The sequence below is a fragment of the Anser brachyrhynchus genome (assembly GCF_964034855.1).
Source record: "Anser brachyrhynchus genome assembly, chromosome: 4".
Taxonomy (NCBI): Eukaryota; Metazoa; Chordata; class Aves; order Anseriformes; family Anatidae; genus Anser; species Anser brachyrhynchus.
This window is the reverse complement of record NC_137698.1, coordinates 35,319,670-35,339,183: the sequence shown is the minus strand read 5'-3', so window position 1 is coordinate 35,339,183 and position 19,514 is coordinate 35,319,670. Positions and strand designations below refer to the sequence as shown.

General features: G+C 39.2%; 1 protein-coding gene across 2 annotated transcripts in view; it reads left to right on the top strand.

Annotated features, from left to right (window-relative positions):
• The window catches only part of ARHGAP10 (Rho GTPase activating protein 10), a 144,223-nt gene that overhangs the window by 33,240 nt on the left and 91,469 nt on the right, over positions 1-19,514 (top strand). For both annotated transcript variants that reach the window (XM_080588631.1, XM_080588632.1), the window contains exons 2-3: positions 8,053-8,148; positions 8,236-8,297. In XM_080588631.1, coding sequence (XP_080444757.1) covers positions 8,053-8,148; positions 8,236-8,297 — 158 coding nt within the window. The remainder of the gene's footprint in view (positions 1-8,052; positions 8,149-8,235; positions 8,298-19,514) is intronic.

Below are 19,514 nucleotides of genomic sequence, written 5' to 3'. Positions count from 1 at the left end.
TTGCTAGAAATGTCACTGATAGAAGCGTAATCTCACCTCCTGAATTCATACATCTTTAGTAATAATAAAATCCTGATCTCTGGGAATATATATATATATATATATATACATTTTTTTTTTCACCTCATGCTTTCTAATTCATCCACTCTTGGAAAGAGTTCCTGGATCTGTGCTGTCTGTAGAGCTGAAGGTATTGCAGAAGGTTTTACCAGTGAAAGCTTTAATCACATGCAGATTCTGGTACCATTTTGGTATCATCTATTCAAACTTTTGCTTCTGGGTTGGTGTAGTTTTTTTTTCTGGGAATAGGTTATATGCATAACATTGGTGTCCATCTTGCTACCATTTGGTGCTGTGTGATATAGGGGAACTTTTGCAGCGATTCCTGAAATGCTAGTTTTTCTTGGAGAACTGTCTAAATTTGGTAGAGCACTCTCACAGTTTCCTGCATTGCAAATTTGTTTTTCCTAGTCCTTGGTTTCCAAATTATTTCTTCCTTTGATCTGTTTTGTTGTCAGAGCCACGGAGGCTGTAAGGCTCAGGAAGATGGCTATGATTCCCTTGATTCTTTTATGCTATTCCACAATTTCCATCATAGTTGCTTGACCCTTCAGCAATCTTTAGGATGCAGGTCTTAAGTCAGAGTGCTTGCCGGAGTGTTTCTCCACCCCTGAAACAATGAATTTATTGGCAGGGTTGTAGTGCTAGGGACACAGCTTACCTTTTTCTGTCAGGAATTGTGACTTTGGCTGTGCTCCTGAAGAGCAGAGGTGAAAGATTTAGTCACCATCTGAGCTGGCAGAGGGGTGCGCTCTTGTGAGAGCTGCTGGAGGTGCCCTAGGAGAGTGAACATCTGAGTATGCTGTTGTGCCTAACACCTTTGACACAAAAGAGGAAAATGTACTTGGCAGGGTGGAGTAGGACTGGCTTTCCAAATTCAAAGATCCAGATTTAAAAAAAAAAAGAAAGAGCCCAGGAAGGTGTGGTGCAGTGGAGTGACATGGAGAGATGATTTGGCAGTTTGTCCCTACTCACACAAGATGCTATTTTGTGATATTGCGCATATGGCAATTAACAAATTAATTGTTTGCTTCTTGATGTGGGGGAATCTGGAGGTTGTACCCTTGTACTTGTGAGGGTAGAAAGGAGAGAAGTGAGTTTAGTCTGTTTTCACTGTTGAAGAACTCAAGAAGGTAGATAGATAGTGTGTCTTACGGTATTATGCTGTATACTTGCTTTAGGAGAAAACAATGGTTTGAGATTATGCAGTCTAAAACATCTTGTATGCCTGTAATAATAGGAATACACTAAATCTGAAAGCTTTGTTAACAAGTCTGTTTTAATTAATGTGGAGAGTAATGATGCTTAGAATATAGGGTTGTGGACTTGAAAGAAGGAAAATCATAAAATAGTAACCTAATAAATTGAAATCTTGCAAAAAAAAAAAAAGGGTGGTTCTCTCTCTTATGAAGTGGGGAGAAGGCTGGAATGGGTCTGTCATACTGTTCAGTTGTGGTTAGTTCAGATACGAGAAGTTATGTTCAGTTAGTGAAACCATCTGCCTAAATAGCCCGTGTTTACTTGTAGCATAATTACGCCACAAATAATTATCCCAACATGGACGAAAACTGCTAATGGAGAATGTCAAGTACCATGGAACAAACACTGAAAGCCAGTCGGTTCCTAACAGAGGCATTGTTGTAAGGAATATTTATTTTCCCAGTATTCAGTTTTCTCTATTTCTTTTACTCTGGACAATAAAAACATGCTTTTCTTTTTTGGCTTCTGTCCTTTCTTGTTGCAATTAGCTGGGAGAGTCATGAAATAATTTGGATTTTTAGTGTAACAGAAGAGCGACATCAATTGCTATCTGTGATGAGTTGAAAAGAAGAATTCCATTAGAGATTAAGATGCCTGAAGTTGGTGTTCATGTATATTTACATGTAAATTACCTTAAGGTTGATTGGTTTTTATTTTAATCTTGCAGTTTCCTTTTGTCAGTTTGCTGAAATACAAAGTTTATGGAAAGTTTTTTTTTTTGAAACAAAAACTCTTTAGCGTTAAGATTGGTAAGACTTTTTCTAAAATGTTGCTGCTTTTTGTTACCTCTTCCTCTCTTTAGTTACATTTTGAAAAATTAAACTCCCCTTTGTGTGTGTATGTGTGCTTTTAAACTTGATGTAGAGTAACTTCGTTCTGACACCACATTTGAGGGTGTTTGGTAAATACTAAATACGTCATAATGTTGGTGTAATCACTCTTTGCATTCTTTGGAGACTGTTTGGAGACTATTTGATTTTTGTCTTGTAAACCTGTTAAATTACCTTGCTGTTCACAGTAGACAGCATTGTTTTTTTAATCCTCTGTAGCTTTTTTTATGTAGTAGATGTTGCTGGTAGAATTGCACAGAGAAGTCAGAGGAGGTTGCAACAGGGGAACAGGCGATGAAAGATGGTGGCATTGGTGTGATTCCAGCGGGACTGCCAAAGGCTGCTTGTTTTAATGGGGGAAGATGTCAGTTGAAAGATGTTTTTTATTGAGCGTGGTGCTGGTAGGTTTGTCTCAGGCCTGAGCACGTAAATGCAGAGTGTGAAGCTATTGACTGCTGAGTGCTTGGGGGCTGTGGCTGGAAAGATCTCTTTGCTGGGCCAACAGCAGAAGAATGTTGTGTTACTAATTGCATTAAACTGAAATGAGGAGGGGTTGTGGCTTTTCTTATTTGTTTTAAAGGTGTGGGATGGCCCAAAAATGCCTACACTGTATTGTGCTGCGGGAAAAAAAAAAAGCTACTTGGCAAGTCAGTAATCAGTTGATTTCTAATCGTCACACCTGAATTTGCTAAGCTTTCAGAAACTCACAGGTACTGTGACATTGCTAAACCTTGACCCCAGGAATCTTTTAGTTCTTGAACTTGATTTCCCTTCTGTCTTTTGGAGGGGAATCAATGACTTCGTGTTTTAGCTTTATCGTAATTTTCTTCCGTTTTGATGATTCTTTCAATATACTTGGATAAAAATGAATAACAAAAAGTTTATTTAGTTTCAGGGAGTTGGAACATGTTATTGCTCTTAATCTGCCACAGCTTGCATCTGCTAAGTTGATAAGTAAATCTTGTTTACCCATCTTACTAAGGTAATAACTAAATCCTGTTCATGTTCTCATTGTTGTGGATTGTATTAGATCCCTTGTTCACTGTTAAATGGGACACAGAAGAGAAACAGAGTCCCATCCATCACTGAGATGGTGTTTGGTTTGTACAAAACATCATACAAGTTCATCTGGCAGCTCTTAGACAAACTACGTCAAGTACTCTCTTCTGCTGAAGCTGCTTCATTCGCTGCTGACGTCTTTGGAGAAGTCTGGCTCTTTGCTTGCCCTTGCCCATCTCAAGAGCATGTGTAGCTTGCCTGATCGCAGCCACTGTGAGGGAGATAGTAGCTGAGGACAGTCGAGAAGTTTAATATTAATCTTTCATGTCGAAGACAAGCTTGGTAGGTAAATCTAGGTATCTGCGAACCTTTTAGCTTTCAAGGAGAGTGTTAGCGAAAGAGACCAGAGCAATCTGAACCCGTGTTAAACAAAGCGGCTGTAAACCTGTCATTGCTGGAGGATTTCTGTTAGCATAAAGAAGATTTGTAGTTAGAGAGGAGGAAAGGAGATGTAATTCCAGTTCTTAAAGAATTGTAGTGATCCTGTAAAAGTGAAGCTGGAGGTAGAAATCCATATTTTACTCTAGAAAACATTAATAAAAAGGGCTGTTGAAGGTAACTTCTGCCATGCAGAAGATGTCCAGGATACCCTAGGAAATAGTATTACTGTCTCGCTCTGTGCAACAGCTTTAGGCTAGACGGTTAATACAGTATTTACTTCAGAGCAAGTGGGGTGATTGGAGTCTCATGCTGTAAGTGAGGGCTGGCCAGTGCTTAGCAACTTGTGTTGTCACACTGGCTCGCCTCAGCTCAGATAAGAAACAAAGATATTTTCCTCCAAACCCAAATGGAAAAATAAGAGTGTGGGGCACCGGCAGCGTGTACGGTGCAGGATGTTTGGCACGGTGCTGGTGCAGGTGATTGGTGCAAAAGCACTCCAAAGCAGAGGGGGAGAGCTGGAAGTCTTTTTGGCCCTTCTGGTGTATTTTTAAATAGTTGTGTTTAAGCATGAAAAGAATGCAATAGATGAGAACAATAACAGGGAAAATTAAAAGCCCCTGTGTCCCCTTCATTCCATCTTAGAAAATGAATGTTTTTCTTTCTTTAGTCTTCCTTCAGAACATTCAGCAGATACTTTTTTTTTTTTTAAGAAGGTGAGTTTGCCACATGGATTTGCCAGGATTACGTGTTACTCAGGAAATAGTGTTAGTGTTTGGCTGATATTTAAATACTGTTTGATCTTGAATCTTGTTCTTCCCTTTAGACCATTAGCAGCAGCTTTCAACGTTCAACAGCCCTTTTACCACTTGCAATACCTTTCAATTCGGTGTTACTGTGTTCAATACGGAAACTAAAAGGAATAAAATAATTGCTTTCTGGGCTCCTAAGTTCTTACTGTTTTTTTTTGTCCCCTCGGTAGACTAGGGTGTTATCCTGATAAACTGCATAAATGGCTGTGCCATTTGATGTATGTTTTACTCACGTACTGTGTTACTCTGTTGTATGTAGCTGGAATCCATCTATGTTTGCATTGTGTTACATAGCACATACTGGTCTTGCAACCTCTGATGCTGATGTGGAACAATACTGGGTGTTTCTGTGAGAGTCAACTGAACAGTTTTGCTGCAATAAAAGTCTACTAACAAGAGAGCTGAGTTTCATTCGTGAAGCTTCTAAATTAAGGCGCAATGTTCAGCATTTAAATCATAACACGGTAGTAAGAGGGTATAGTACTTACATTGGCATTAGCATGCGGGTTTTTTGTTCTGTTTCTTCATGGTTTCATGAATACTTCTGTGCTGTTATGTATGTGCCATAGAATATGTGGAAGTGATAAGGGTAGAGGCTGGAGCAGTTTCTTGCTTTTTGCCCCACAGTAGAAGTTTGGACTACAAATGGTTTCAGGTGTCTCTCCTGAGCCATGGTTCATCAAATGGCAAGAAAATCCAATCTGACGTTATGTTATTCTTTTGAGTCTAGCTGTCATCCTCATCATTTTTCCTGCACTGTTGCAAAACAAATTCCATATTCTCATTCTGCCCTTTCTCAAAAGATTTCCTCTATTTTTACTTGATGCTCAGTTTTGTTGCTTTTACTTTACCAAGAGTTAGAGCAGAGACTTCCATACCTGTGAATAGCTAGGCACCAGTGGTTCTGCCCAGCAAGGTGCTAGTTTTGAGTTAGACCACAGTTTTGTGTTATTCCCTGCCCTATTTTGGCATAGGGAATGAAAACAGAATGTGGACTTCGGGGTAAGTTTAGCCAAAATGGAAGAAAATTGATGTATGATATATAAAACATTGGGTGATGGATCTTGCAGTTAACACATGCAGACTGAGAAGGATTAAATATCTCTTTATTCTGGCAACCGTTGGGACTCTGGTTGTTGCAGAAGTCTGTCAAATCAAATGACTGAGTTGTCCTTCCCCAGTCAGGAGGTTTGCTTCTTCCCAATTACGTCTCGCAACATGTGATTGGTTTTTACTTTGCTCCAGTAACTTCTCATCTTTATCAAAAGTGCTAATTTCTTAAAATCTGTCAGAAAGTTTCTTCCTCTTTCATTGTCTTTTCTTCTTGATGTTGTTTCAACAGATAAGTAACTGGCTTTTGTGACACCATCAGGTCATTTTTCTGTGTCCCAAACCCCCAGTCTTCACCCACACTCAGATACTTCCCAAAGTTGTATGGAACAGTTCTTAAACATTTCACAGAGATGATATGTGGAAGGATTTTGCAAAAATATAACGCATTTTCATGACTTGAACACAGGAACTCTGCAAATCTAGCTTTGCGGTGTTAACAGGTTATTGCCTCCAACCCTTCTGTAGGAATTTCCAGTCCCTTAACAGGTTCGGTAGAGCTCAGTGACTTGACCCCAGGTGTTGGCTTTTCCCCTGAAAGCATCAGGGTGCAGACACAGGTTCTGTCTGCTGTCCCTGTCACCAGAGAGGTGGCCTTTGGTGGAGAGGTGGGATGCACAGCCATGTAGGACGTGGTGCCTGTAGCCCGCTGCAGTGTTTTAGTACCCTTGTAGTCTGGGAAGGGGGTTCTGGGGAGCGTGGTGTGTGGGCATGCTGGCCCTAATGTGTACCGCGCTTGACATTATTTGAATATTGTACCTCTAAAAGGGGGGAAGCAGAATAAACAATTCCATCCTGTAGCATGGAGCTCGCTCTCATATGACAGGGCTTTGGCAGAGGATTATCAGATTCAAGAAAATTAAATAGGTTTGGGAGAGTGTGGGTTGCTGGACACATTCTCCTACAAATAAACTCTTTTCAGCCTTGTGTTGTGACTTGGCTCACAAATAAGCATAACATTAGATGTTTAAGAAACTTATTTTTTTAAACTTTTCTGCCTTTCACAGCTGGCAGAACATTTTTCTTTTGCTGTCTGCTTTAGGAACAGCTTTTTAGTCCACAAGACGTTTGATTTAAAATATCAGTGTTTCCTTTTTGATGGGAATTATGTTGTTTATCCTTCTTCCTTTAAATGTGTGCAGCATCCTGCTGCTTTTGGGTTGAAAGGTGTGTGTACAGGCTTCAGGAGCCAGTTGCAGAAGGGAGGCAAATACCTGGCAGTGTGACTTTGAAAGGAAGAAGCTGTTGTACCGTAGGTGAGGAAAAAGATTAAGGAGAAATGGGTGAGAAGAAGGGAAGGTGGAATGACAAAGATCAGAAAGCATTTTATTCATTTTAGGTTGTCTTGCTGTTTGTAGAGTATTTGTGATTCAACCTTTGAAGTAATTGAATTGAGCTTACGATGCAGCGTTGTACACCAAAGTTGACTCGACCTGACAGGTGATACAACATACAATGCATTGCATGTAGGACCTGACAGTCATTTAAAAAAAAAAAAAAGAAAAGCTTGTGTTCTTTTAGCTCCTGTTTAATATTAAAGAACAAAATGCTTAGCCAGTGTGGTAAGAGTTGTTCTTAGCCCTTTAGAACTGCATGTGATATGAAAAAGATTATAGATTAACTAAACATTTCACATTGTCCTTAACCCTGGCTGACAACAAAAATGTGAGTAAAACCTTTACTACTGAGTAGGAGTGTACCAAGACACGCATCCTTTTTTTTTTTCCCCCATTGAGCAATTCCTTCCCTCCAGAACCCGTGACATTTCCAAACTGCACATCAGCACAACAGAAGTGTGTATAATGCTTATTCACGGTGTTATAAATCTTAATAAGGGCTTTGTAGCTGATATTGTAGCGGAATATAGAATCTGATTGCTTCCTGGGGGGGTATGGATTATAGCCCTCTGACCCCCAAATTATACAACACTAATAGAATAAAACTGGGTGGAGAAAAATGGGTTAGTAATATTAAAAAATACATAATACAAAAATAATTTCAATAATGTGCGTATAACTTTTGGCATGGTTTTAAGTCCATAAAATTTCTAGTTCCAGTGTATAAATTCTTCTAAATTTGGTTTATGTATAAACATTCCACAAGCAGAGCTATCTATGTGAAGTAGGTAGGAAATCCTATTATCTGTGTTTGTGTTAGCAAATGAGTTAGCAAGTTTAGGTTAGCAGAGAATCCTTTTGCTGGCACAATTTACTCTGTGTTGTGGCTTAAACTTCTGTAGTTACAGATCTGTTTGTATGGCCTGTGGCCTAAATTATGGTAGAGTGAAGCATAAGGATAGATCTGATACTGTACCCATGATCATACCTGCTCTGTAATCTGTGGCCTTGTATAAAGAAATATGTATGACAAATTCCCAGATGAGACCAGAAAAGGCTTAGGCAATACTTAATATATCATCTTGTAATGTTCTTAGGCAGACCTGTTAAAGTTTCTTGTAAAAGTTGATCGGGGTAGCAGGATTTTCCAGCTTTCTTAAAATGATTCTCTAACCTTCAATCTGTTCTTTCTCTTTTTTTTACCAGACCTTTCAGCAGCCCAGAGAAAATTTGCACATTCTCTGAGAGACTTTAAATTTGAATTCATTGGCGATGCAGAGACAGACGACGAAAGATATATAGGTAGGTAAGAAGTGACTATAAATGGCTATGTTTTGCCACGACATCTTGGTAACACGATTAAACTTTTTTTCTATTTTTGTATTACAGATGCATCACTTCATGAGTTTTCAAACTTTTTAAAAAATTTGGAAGAACAAAGAGAAATTTTGGTGAGTTTCAATAAACATTTTAAAAGGCTGTATGTATAGCAGAGAATGAGCTGAAAGTTAAAGTTGCTTGCTGCTTTTTTAACCACTAAGCTGTTCATATCAATAGCTTAACAGTGGAGGCTCTCATTGTGCAGCCTTTGCTCTGTAGTCTAGAATTAGAGGCAGCAGCTACTTCTTAAAGAAAGCTGTTGTGATAACGACAGATAATTACGAATTAGCTTGAAATGGTAGTACCCCAGTAAGTTGTGGCTGGGGTGAAGGCTAAAAGCACCACGGTGTTGTTTGCCTGTTACAGTAAAATAACACGATGAAAGATGCAATAGTGCAGGAGGACATGTAGGATTGGGAAGTTGGCCAGATTTGGATCCAGGATCTCTGTGGCACCAGCTTCAAGATTTAGGTGGATTTGGAATGCAGTCTCTTGGCTGGATGCAGTAACCCTCTTCTTCATAGGCAGGCAGTCTGGTGGAGGGTTGCATATGCAAATATTTAGTTGCTCAGTTGTGTAGATGGGAGTGTTTGTGTTTGATTGCTTAGGGTTTTAGTGTAATCTGGGTCAGGTTGGCTGCATGTCGACCATGGGCTAAGAGCTCTACAATGTACCTTTGCTGTCTTAATTTCCTGACAGAAGCTTTGCCTGCAGTGTAGGAGTATGTAGACAAGCAAGAAAGCTGGTGAACAATTTTTTGTAGACTTCTCTATCTCTGGCAGTCTTAAGTCCAATAATATTCATGTTACGGTGTTATATCCTGGTATGTTGTTCGGATATGGAACTGTATTTGGGTTGGGGCTAAGGTCTGTGTGGTTCCTTGCAAATTACTGAAGAACAGTGTCTTTACACGAGACATTTTTTTCAGTATCTTGAGTTGCTTTGCCAAATTGTAGGGATTGCTCCAGTATGTAGTAACGCTGCTTTTGTTTCTTGTAATTCTGAAGTATAGCATTTACTCTGGTTTTTCCTGCCAGCCATTCCTGCATTTTATTTTATTGAAGTTGTGTACATCTAATTAGTGAAATTCTTTGGGAAACGTCTGCAGTGAAAAAGTTCCTAGCTTGTCACGCTGTTTTCCAGTCTGTATTTTGATGTCAGGTTTTTGAGAGGACTTGAGAGTTATGTGGCATGTTTCAATGACGGTGTCAATAGATCTTCAGATCTTCAGCAGTGACAGATTACCAACACAGTAGGCTTTGCAGAATCCAATGTTCTCTGTATAGTAAAAACACTTCTGTTTTTCAGACTGAATGCCATGAAACAGTACTACTAATTTTTTTTGGTATGCTGCCCATGCTTATGCAGAAGGTATTATCACACTGAAAGCTTATTCCTGTCATTTTCTTGATAAGAAAAGTATGAAATGCAGTAACTTTTAGAACAGTGATAGTTTGATTAAAAAAAACAACTAGGGAGCATGAAATATTGTGGGGCAAATATTTAATTCCAGACAGAAACGATATGCTTTGAGTTACCAGATGTGTGGCCTTTTCTGTAGTCTTGCAAATGTTATGTATCATTTTTAGAGTCAGCTAGTACAACAGTGGGCATAAGTCTCTGAGAAAATGATTGTGTGGTGATTGGTAAAGATCACTTTCAGCAGCTGCTGCTGCTCTGACTTTTTTTTTCCAGTGTATGTTTTAACAGTGAAATGAACTCTAGGGATACACCCATGGAGAATATGAGGGCAAATTGAACTCAGATGTTTGGAATCACGTCAGAGATCCAAAGAGTTTCTATTAAGATGCAAATATGATAACAGGATTATTTTCAAAAGCATCCAGTCTCCTTTATGTTAGCTGTTTACTGAGTGTTTTTTCCCCTGATTGTTTTGAAGGTAAGCAGGAGGTCATCTTCAAACTTAAGGCATTTCAGATATTGCTGTGCATTTTAACTCTTATGCATTTGAGAAGGTTAATTTTTTCTTACCCACATGGTAAATTAAATACAATTTAGAGTGTATTTTAAATGTGAAATGAGATCCTTATCACCTATACTTCTTATGGTTTTCTGAAAGTATGGTGTGTGATGAAGCTGGAGTGTGTAAAATTTTCTGTTAGTGTTTACTATAAATTCACTTGCTTATTGTCTACCAAACGTTCATTTGGTGAATATTTAATAATTTAATTCAGATGTTTGAGTCCTGCACTTCATGGTTGTATGACTTCTCCCACCACTTTCAAAGGCTGCCAGAATCATGTCCCAACTGTCAAAGGATTTAGTAGCTTGCGAAAGGGGAGGTCGGCCTTAATCCAAACATTCCATTGAACTGTTACGGAGTGGCCAAGATAAAAACAAATTATGCTTTTCCATAGCACCATAGCTTGGTGACATTCCCCAAGGCAGAGAGGAAAGAGGTCATTTTGTCCCTGAGGATATTCTGGAAGTGATTTTTATGTGTTAAGGATGAGTAGAGTTCTAGAGCTTATATTCTGCTCTTTTGGCAGTACAGCAGTTTCATGGAAGTGCAGGGATGAAAGGGGCATCTCCAGGTTACTAGGAAAAGGTTAGGGATGAGCAGGCACCAATGCAGTAATGCTAAGATGCTCAGTCCTTCTGTCCAGTTGTTCTCCTGCACAGCAGGGAGGGCACCAGCCCTCCCCCAGCCCCAGTTCTCCTGACTAAAGCAGGTTTGAGTCTTGTGATGTGATGAGAACAACAGATTTGGCTCTCTGACCTCATTTAGGCTATGCTGATGAGCAGCACAGGGCTGCTAGGTAGGTACCCCTGGCAGCACTGATTGCATGACTGGTGTGTGATTATTCCATTTCCTCATTTGTGACCTTCCTTTTTACCACCTTTTATACTTCCCTTTCTCTGGCCCAGTCTTCTCCCAGGTGAACAACCTGCCCCTAACCAGTGTTCCCTGTTGATTCTAGCGTTGGTAACTGATGCCCGGATGTGATACTGCTCTTACTGTTCCCTCAGTAATCTCAGCAGTGTATGGTACTTTTGTTGCTGTGACCCTGATGTTTGCGTGCTTCCACTCCCTCAGAGGTGTGTAGTGTTCCTCTTATTCAGTTGCCTGTGGAGTTCTGCTGTCTCTCACTTAGTTCCCCTTAACCATGCTGGTTAAGTCCAGTCAGCCTTCATGGCACCGTCAATAACTTCTGTCAGCTTCTCTCCCTGTTAGGTGCTGTGTCCAGTGATTTCTTAGGTCTCTCCAGTGGTTTTTCTCCTGTCCTGTTAGCTTACTCCTATGCCAGCAGTGAGTGAGTTGGATGGATTTTGCCTGCAGCCCTTCAGAGGTGTGTTTTGTAGCAGGGTCTTGTGTACCTGGATCATCCCTGACAAGTGCTTGTCTAAACTGTTCTTTAAAAAAAAATAAATAATAAAATTCAGGGACAGAAACTGTATTTCTAGTTTCACTCTGATGTTTTGTTGTTACTCTGTTTTTCCCCAGATACCTGTTCTGTCTCCTTTTACTGCAAATTAAGCTTATTTTTTTGACCTTTTCTACTGTATTCATGGAGTAAAACACATCACTTTTCCTTCATAGGAGAATTTTCACTGTCACCCTTCCAAAGGCTGGAAGACTGCTACCCTTTCAAAGTAGTTTAGACATCTCTCATGTCAGAATTATCTGGAGTCCCGTTTGCTGAAGCTCTGACACTTTCTCTTGGATTTATGTCACTCCATATGTACATTAGTCTGGTGGAGTTATTTGTAAGTCACTCCACAAATTGTTACTGAAAATTGGATCATGCAGGAAACTTGATTCTAGTTTCCTATGTGATGCAAAAATCATATTTGAGATCTTGCTTGAAACATCCTCTTAGCCAAACATCTATTTCTCAATAGTTTTTCAGCTAATTTTTTTTGTTCGTTCTTCTCATGGTTTATTTGTTAAGACCAGGTCACCACCTTTGCTTTTGAAGTTGCGGGGTGGGTTGAAAAATTAATTGAGGAGGTTGGCTGCGATGCTTATCTCAAACAGGAAATTGTCATTCTTCACAATGTCATTCTTCACAGACTTGTACTGTTTTACCTTCTATACCGTTCCAGGACTTCTGAGTATTGGAACTGGGACGTCTGATCTGTTACTTTCTCAGTTTCTGCATTCTCCTCCTTTAAAGCTGCTGCTGTTTGCTCTTCTGCCATGCTCTGGGAGCTTGCTGCCTCTCCTCTTAGTTTGATTTGTTGTGCTCTTCAATTAATCTAAAGCAAAGCCTCTTCTAATTGAATGTAATTAATTCTTCATCTGTGCAATATAAGAAGAATACATGTAATTATTATTAAGAAATCCTTATGCTCCTTAACATCCAGCTGTTGTTCTTTGTTAGATGGCTTGTTAGAATTAACTGAGGTATTTTTCTTCAATTATTAAGATTTGCATTTGTTCTAGAGTCAATTGCTCTTTTTTCTTTTAACTCTTTCCAGTTGAATAATGATTTTATAGCTTTCTTTCCCTCTGTTTTCTGAAATATCTATTAAAAAAAAAAACTCTTTTCTTCGTGGTTTTCTTTGCCCCCTCCCAAATAAAACATGTTTTTGTCTCAGTCTTTTTAACTTTATCCCAAGTAATTGTGCATTTCCTTTTTACTTTGTCACATTTTCACTTCCAATGGCATTTTTGATACAACTGTATTCACCTCATTATGTTTCCTGTTAGTTCTCCAAGGCAATATGAATTTACTTGGATATGATCTCTTCTATTTGCTATAGTTTTGGCACACTTTTATTCCTTTCAATATCTCCTAGGAAAGATGGTAAGTTCTAATTTTTGAGCATAACCTATTTTTTACTGTTTTTCATATTATATGAGACTTTTTCACCTTTCATAAAACTGCTTGCAGTCCTTTCCTCTTGAAAATCCTTTTACATTTTTAATCAGTTTCACCAGTCTGTCAGAATTGAGTTCAAAACAGCTTTTTTGCAAATGCATTGTTTAGAAAGAAGAATTATTCCCAGAGTGTATCAGGAACATAAGTAAATGCTCCTGTATGGATTTTTAAAGAAAATATCTTGGTGAAGTCTCTATTGTCGTCTTCCTTCTTCTTCTACCTCCAGTGACTTTAAAACAAACAAACAAAAAAAGGGCAGAGAGGTTTCCCAGCTGCGGTTTCCCAAGTTAAAAGAAGTTGTTAAGGTTCAAAGGCATACGCTCAAAAGGTTAAAGGTAAAATTTAAATCATCTGTGCAAACATGTACTCACACTTACTCATGCTTAACAATACTTATCTCTTATGATAAAAGTATTTAAATACAGGATTTTATTTCACAGGTTAAGTGCTCACTTAACAAGTAGTGTTCATGAATAGCTTACTATTACCTTTTGTTCAGTGGCTATGTATTTAGTTTACACTGATCCTGTGTTGCTGTGAAGATGGTGCTGTTAATTTTTCTGTGTTTTTCCTTGGTCCTCAGCATGTAGATATTTAAGGGTTCATAAATCTTAATCTGTCTTCACGGTAATCTGAAGAAATCTGTGAAGGAACAATGAATGGTTTTACGCACTGATCTAGGTAAAAAATACCTGGTAGTTTTGGATTTCCGATGTAAGATGTACAAGATCTGCTCAATCAGAGTTCATGGCATTTTATGGTATTGTGTGTTTAGATCCTGTTAAATCCCTTGGCAATGCAGCCTGCTAAATATATCTGCCAAGACAGTGGGAAAAAATACATAATTGTGTACTGCTTCTGAAAAATTAGGTTGCCAACAGCCTACCGAACAGCTCAGGTGAGGAGATAGAAACACAAATAATTCAATTTCTCGGGAGCAACATTTAATTACTTTAATCTCAGGACCTAAATCCCCCCCCCTTTTTTTTTTTGCCTTCCTGCAAGCTGTCTAATTTTATTTTAAAAAATATAACTCAGTGGAGGATTTTCATTCTGTTATTTCATCAACGGGAAATGTTTGGAATTTGCATTGTAAAACTTTCATCAGTTTGGGTTTTGCTGGTTGTTAATAACACCACTGTTTCTCGTGGAGGACAGCTCTGACAATAATTGAGCAGTTCATACTTGACTAAACACTGGAGCTGTTGTTCTCTGTTAGATTCTTTGCCTTTCAGTGGCATCTTTTTACTCAACTATGAGCTTTGCCATGAACAAAGAAAATGAGTATTACGCTATTTCCTTTTCAGAGTAGCCTTTTCGCTTTGTCAAGATCTTTATACAGCCCAAGTGTGGACTGGGAGTGATTTTCTGTTCTTATGTGAACCCGGCCAGTGTTCTGGTGTGTTACGCTGTTGAGCTCTGGCATATAGAATTTGCTAAAAGAAGCTCATTCCTGGAAGCTTTCATCCATTTCAGATGGGGAAAAGCTGTCTGTATTTCTTTTCCTATTTGTTATGTTTATTGTTTCATAGTATTTCTCTAAATAGTGGGATGCATGTAATAAGAATAAACTTGCTCAAAAGACAGGACTATTAAATATTTGTTGTAAGCAAGCTTTGTTAAAAACCAGTCTTCATTTAGTGTTCTTATTTAAAATGAAGTAATTTTTTTTGTATTCTCTGCTTATGATACCAGTTTAACTTTTCAAAGCCAGCTGTCTTATGGCAAGTATATTAATGCAAACATTCTTTCAGAGCACAGCATAGCATATAGGTCAGAGGAGGCATTTTTAACCATCTGTCCTTTAGATCAGTCATAAACTTCCACTGAATGGAAAGAACCTTTGACAAGAGGGGACAAAGGTGTCCTGCCACTGTATCATCTGTAATCCAAGGCTGCTGCATTTAAATAAAGAGGGGAAAAAAAAAAAAAGTATGAAGAACAGGAGTCTACCACAGCTTGTGAAGCAGGGTTTGGTCTGGGGAACAGTTTTAGAAAGTCACTGTTTTAAACCCCAGGGGTAGTTTTCTGGAACATCTATGAGGAAGGTGATTTGTTTTGTTACAGGTGCCTCATGGCATGTTGAAAATATACAAAATAGGATGTATCCAAGAATACCTGTCTGATACTTCTGTTACCAGATGGTTTCCTGCAGAAGCAATGAACCCAGAGGAATGGATGTCACTTCTATTTTCATAGCTTCTGCACGCATGCAGAGACACATAACTACTGATATGCTATGAGATGCCCTTAAAAATCCTTTAGTCTGTAGACTCTAGTCCTTCTCAAACCCAAATTTCTCAAATACCCTTGTTTTTAGTTCCAGTATGTGGCTGAGGGAGGATTTTTTCTTTTTTTTCAAGACTGTAAAGCTACAGGCAAAGCTCTAGACCAGTGAGAAAATCCAGAATATTTTACAAGGTTAAAATGTGCATTTTGCAAACAAACAAAATGGGGAATAGTTTTGGGTGTTGGTTGTGCGATTGTCAGTGCTCCAGTTAAATACAAAACGGGTGCTGAAGAGTGGGTAGAGAGATGCCGCTATGTCTGCAGGGCGTACTGGCAGGAGATCTGGCTGGTGCAACTAACTGGGAGCATATTCTTGTAAGAGGAAATTGTGTTCCCATGGGAAAATAAAGAATGGAGATTAAACCTTTGCAAGGAAGCGATTGAAAATAACATTTGACTTCCTCTGCAGTGGAGCCGTATCTGTGCAGTTACGTAACACAGGCTTTCAGGCATAGAGTTTAATGTTTCCAGAAACTTCATTATCAAATTGAGGCGTGTAGCAGGAGAGATTTTTTTAGAGGGAGAGGCATTTTTTTTATTTCTTCCTCTGCACCCAAATATTGGAGATACCAGAAAGTCACCTTTTGTACTAGGCTGAATGTTGCACTTCCTTAGGAAGAACACAAAGAGCTCTGTATGTCCTTTGTGAGCAGAAATGCAGCTGCAGGTAGTAAAGTTCTTTATTAGAAAGTAAACTTCTTTATTTAGCAGCAGTGTTACCTACTTTTTTATTGAATCACTGTTAACTATGTCTTCCTTTCTGCATTCTCTGTTATACTGAGAAGGGCAAAACTTCCTTCCCAGATCTAGTTTCATTGACACTTACACAGTTTCATGAGCTCTGCCCTGCTGGCTGTGGGCCTCCTCCTTTGCTTTGTTGATGGGGAGAGACAATCCTGCCCCTGTCTACAAATAAATCTTCCCAGTCAGTACACTGGGAAACTTTAAACCACGCTGTCTTGCTGTTTGGCATGGGGTCTGCATTCCAGTTCCTTTGATGAGGTTTTGGAAGTCGGTACCCCTGTGTCACTGTGCAGTCTGTAGCAAGGTACATGTTTATGGCTTTTTTTTCCATTGTCAGTAAACCTCTTTTGTATGAGAGGATGCTTGGATTCAGATCGGAGCAAGGTTAGTGCAGGAATTTCTCACCACCAGGGTTTATTGACCAACAATGTTTAACTTCCAGTTCTTTCAGTAAAGGCTGAAGTCTAAGGACATTTTTAGGATGCGTACTGAGAGACCACAGTTGCATTTGTATAATTTGCAAACTGAAATTTGGTTAACTTTGGTTGATCTCGCCTTTGTAACCACAGAGGCCAGACTGAGATTCTGCGACAGCTCTTGTGGGTCGGTGTCCCTTTACAGCCCACGTAAGCAGCCTTCCTCTTCTGCATGACAGCCTGGTTGTGGCTGCAAGGGGAGCGGGAACCTGTTGCTGCTGCGTTTCTCAGACAGACTGCTCTGGAGGGTGAGAAAGCATGCAGAGCTTTGAGCGCTGGTGGATGGTGCTGTCTGGCAGGTTCCAGTGCATGGGAGGAGGTGTTCAGGGAAGCAGTTTCTCCCTAAACAGCCATTCTTCCGCCCTCTCTGAGAAGAGGAAAAAAAAATGACAGGCTAAATGGAGTTGGTTGTGGACTGGCACTGACTGGTGAGTTACCTGTTGGATCTTGTTGACTTGAGTGACTAATTGGCAAGCTGCTGGAAATGTAAATGGACTTGCTAATGGATTTAGTCTGTGTCTTTGTGGACTGCTTGTAGAAAATGTTGGCTTGGGCCTCTTAATCTGCAACCTGTTACAAGCTTCTTTTGAAAAATACAGACCTGTAAAAGTCAGGATTATCGCCATTCTGTAAAATGTCTCTGTCTGAGCAGGTGAAGTTTTGTAAGGGCATCTGAAATTAGGAGGTATATCCAAAGCTGAAATCCTGCTTTAAGATACTGTTGGAAATGTTGGCTACAGTGATCTCCTTAAGTGATGTTGGCAATGATGATTTTTTTTTTTGCTGCTGTTCCCAGACTTACGTTAAAATTAAGTTAATTCTTTGGCCTGTCAGTAGTTGCAACAAATAGAATAGAAATAGTATAAGCAGTTTCAGATATTTGGTCCAAGGAATGTGTACATATTGCATTAGACATTTCTGAAAGCATTCGTGAAACCTTGATGTTCATAAAGCTGGTTAAGATAGTGTTACTTGGGACATGACCTTTTTATATTGGTCACTTAGGACTTACACATGCCATAGTTTGCTTGCTGGAATTTAAAATTGGGTATGTATTCCTTTCAGGTAGGTTTGGGTAGCTTAGGGGTATAAGGAACAGAAAAGATTTTTTTGTGTGTGTGTAGAATAAAAAATTAACTCGAGTCATACAAAAGTTGTTGAAAGAGGCAGGAACATGCAGTTTGTTATTAATTAATATTTAATTTGAATTCCTGATATACTTTCTTGAAAGTGATGGATTTTGACGTAAACTCCTTTAAGGGAAGGTTGTGTAATAAATAAATTCAAAGGGTCCTTAGCTTTTTTGCTTATTTCCATGTACTGGGAAAATATTTTTTTATCTACTGATCTGGTATCTAGTTTTTTTTAAAAAGTAGTATATTTTGAGTTCCCAAGTTGTAAATACATGAAGTTAACAATGAATAATAGCATAAAAATGTGTACTTATTTATGAAATGAAAACAACTTTTTCTAGCTCTTTATGATAAGCATTGAATTCTAAATACTGGAAAACACTTCAAATTCCTCCTTATGTAATTTAATATTGTGCATATTGTAACTGAATGTTTTCATGTATATGAGTCAGAAGAACAGATCTGTAAGTCACTATTAAATGTACCAGTCACATCTTGGTTGACAGTTTCTGTACGTACAAACTCTCACACACTCCTTTTGGTGAGGAAGAAATGTTCCTCCTATATTTTTATATGTGGGCCTGGTGTGAAGCTCCATAAGAATGATCAAAGAGCTGCAAAACCCCACTTCACCAAGAAATACTCATCAGCGCTGCTGTTTAACCCACTCAGAGAAAGCAAAGGGGGTGACAAATCATAAATACTGCTAGGGCAGGCAAATCTCTGTTGAAGAGGCATCTGTTACAAGAGTTTGTTTTAAGTTGAGCAAAACGAGAAGCATTTTTTTTTTTGAAGGAGAGGAGGCTTGTTTTTCTTTTAATGAAAGAATTACTGGCTTATTTTACCACTGGCAACAGTGGAATCTTTATTTGTTGGCTGTCTTGGAGGGAACATCCCATTCTGATTTAAAGATTATTTTCTGCTTCAAACAAATACCTTCAGTGGTTCCCATGGTTAATGCTGCACAGAAGCGTAGCAGACCAAGTGATTTGTAGCCAGCCCTTCTGGTTTGTGAACCTCAGCCTTTTCTGCCCATGTTTTTTTTTTTTTCTTTCTGCAGCACCAGGTTGCTGGGTTTTTCCTGGACTCAGACTTCATGTTCAGCATACGTCCATTGCCTGTTGACCTTATGTTTCCCTTTCTGTTGTGTAAAAGTTCAAAAAACTAAGAAGCTACTTGTAGTTAGATGCTAATTTTTAAGTTTTTGACTATCTCAGTGCTTAGCTGCTGCCTTTAAGCACTTTCCTTTCTGAAAGCATTCTGTTTGGCTGGTACCTGCCAGCCTGGGCTCAGGCCTCCACAGCCTGCGGCTCTCCTCATCCTCTCCGGGCTCCTCTCTGAGTAGGCCTCACAGGCTTCTCTCTCACTTTGTCAGTAGAGAGGAGACGGCAGAAGCAACTCAAACTTCTTGAAGTTTTCCCAAACTGAAGGATTATTCTGTCAGCCTCTGGAGAGGTTTTCCGCTTGGATTTGTGTGAATCCTTGCAGCCAAGCCAAGAGAGACTCTAAAAGGCCTCAATCCTTGCAGCCAAGCAAAGAGACGCTAAAGGCCTCAGGTGCTGTTGCTTGGGGTTGATCCAGTTATAAATACAAGTTACTGTTTCCATTCAGCCCCTTTCGAATTTCCAGGGAAGTTTTGGGAGCCTCACAAAACTGCATATCCTAAAAATGCCCTGGAGGCCCTGATAACTCCTTGAGTAAATAGGATGTATGTGCACAGTGTGCCGGGTGGAATAGATCCTTCCTGTAACCGCATTTCTCAACTCCTCTTTGGGATGTTTGACTCCTCTGGCTGTCAG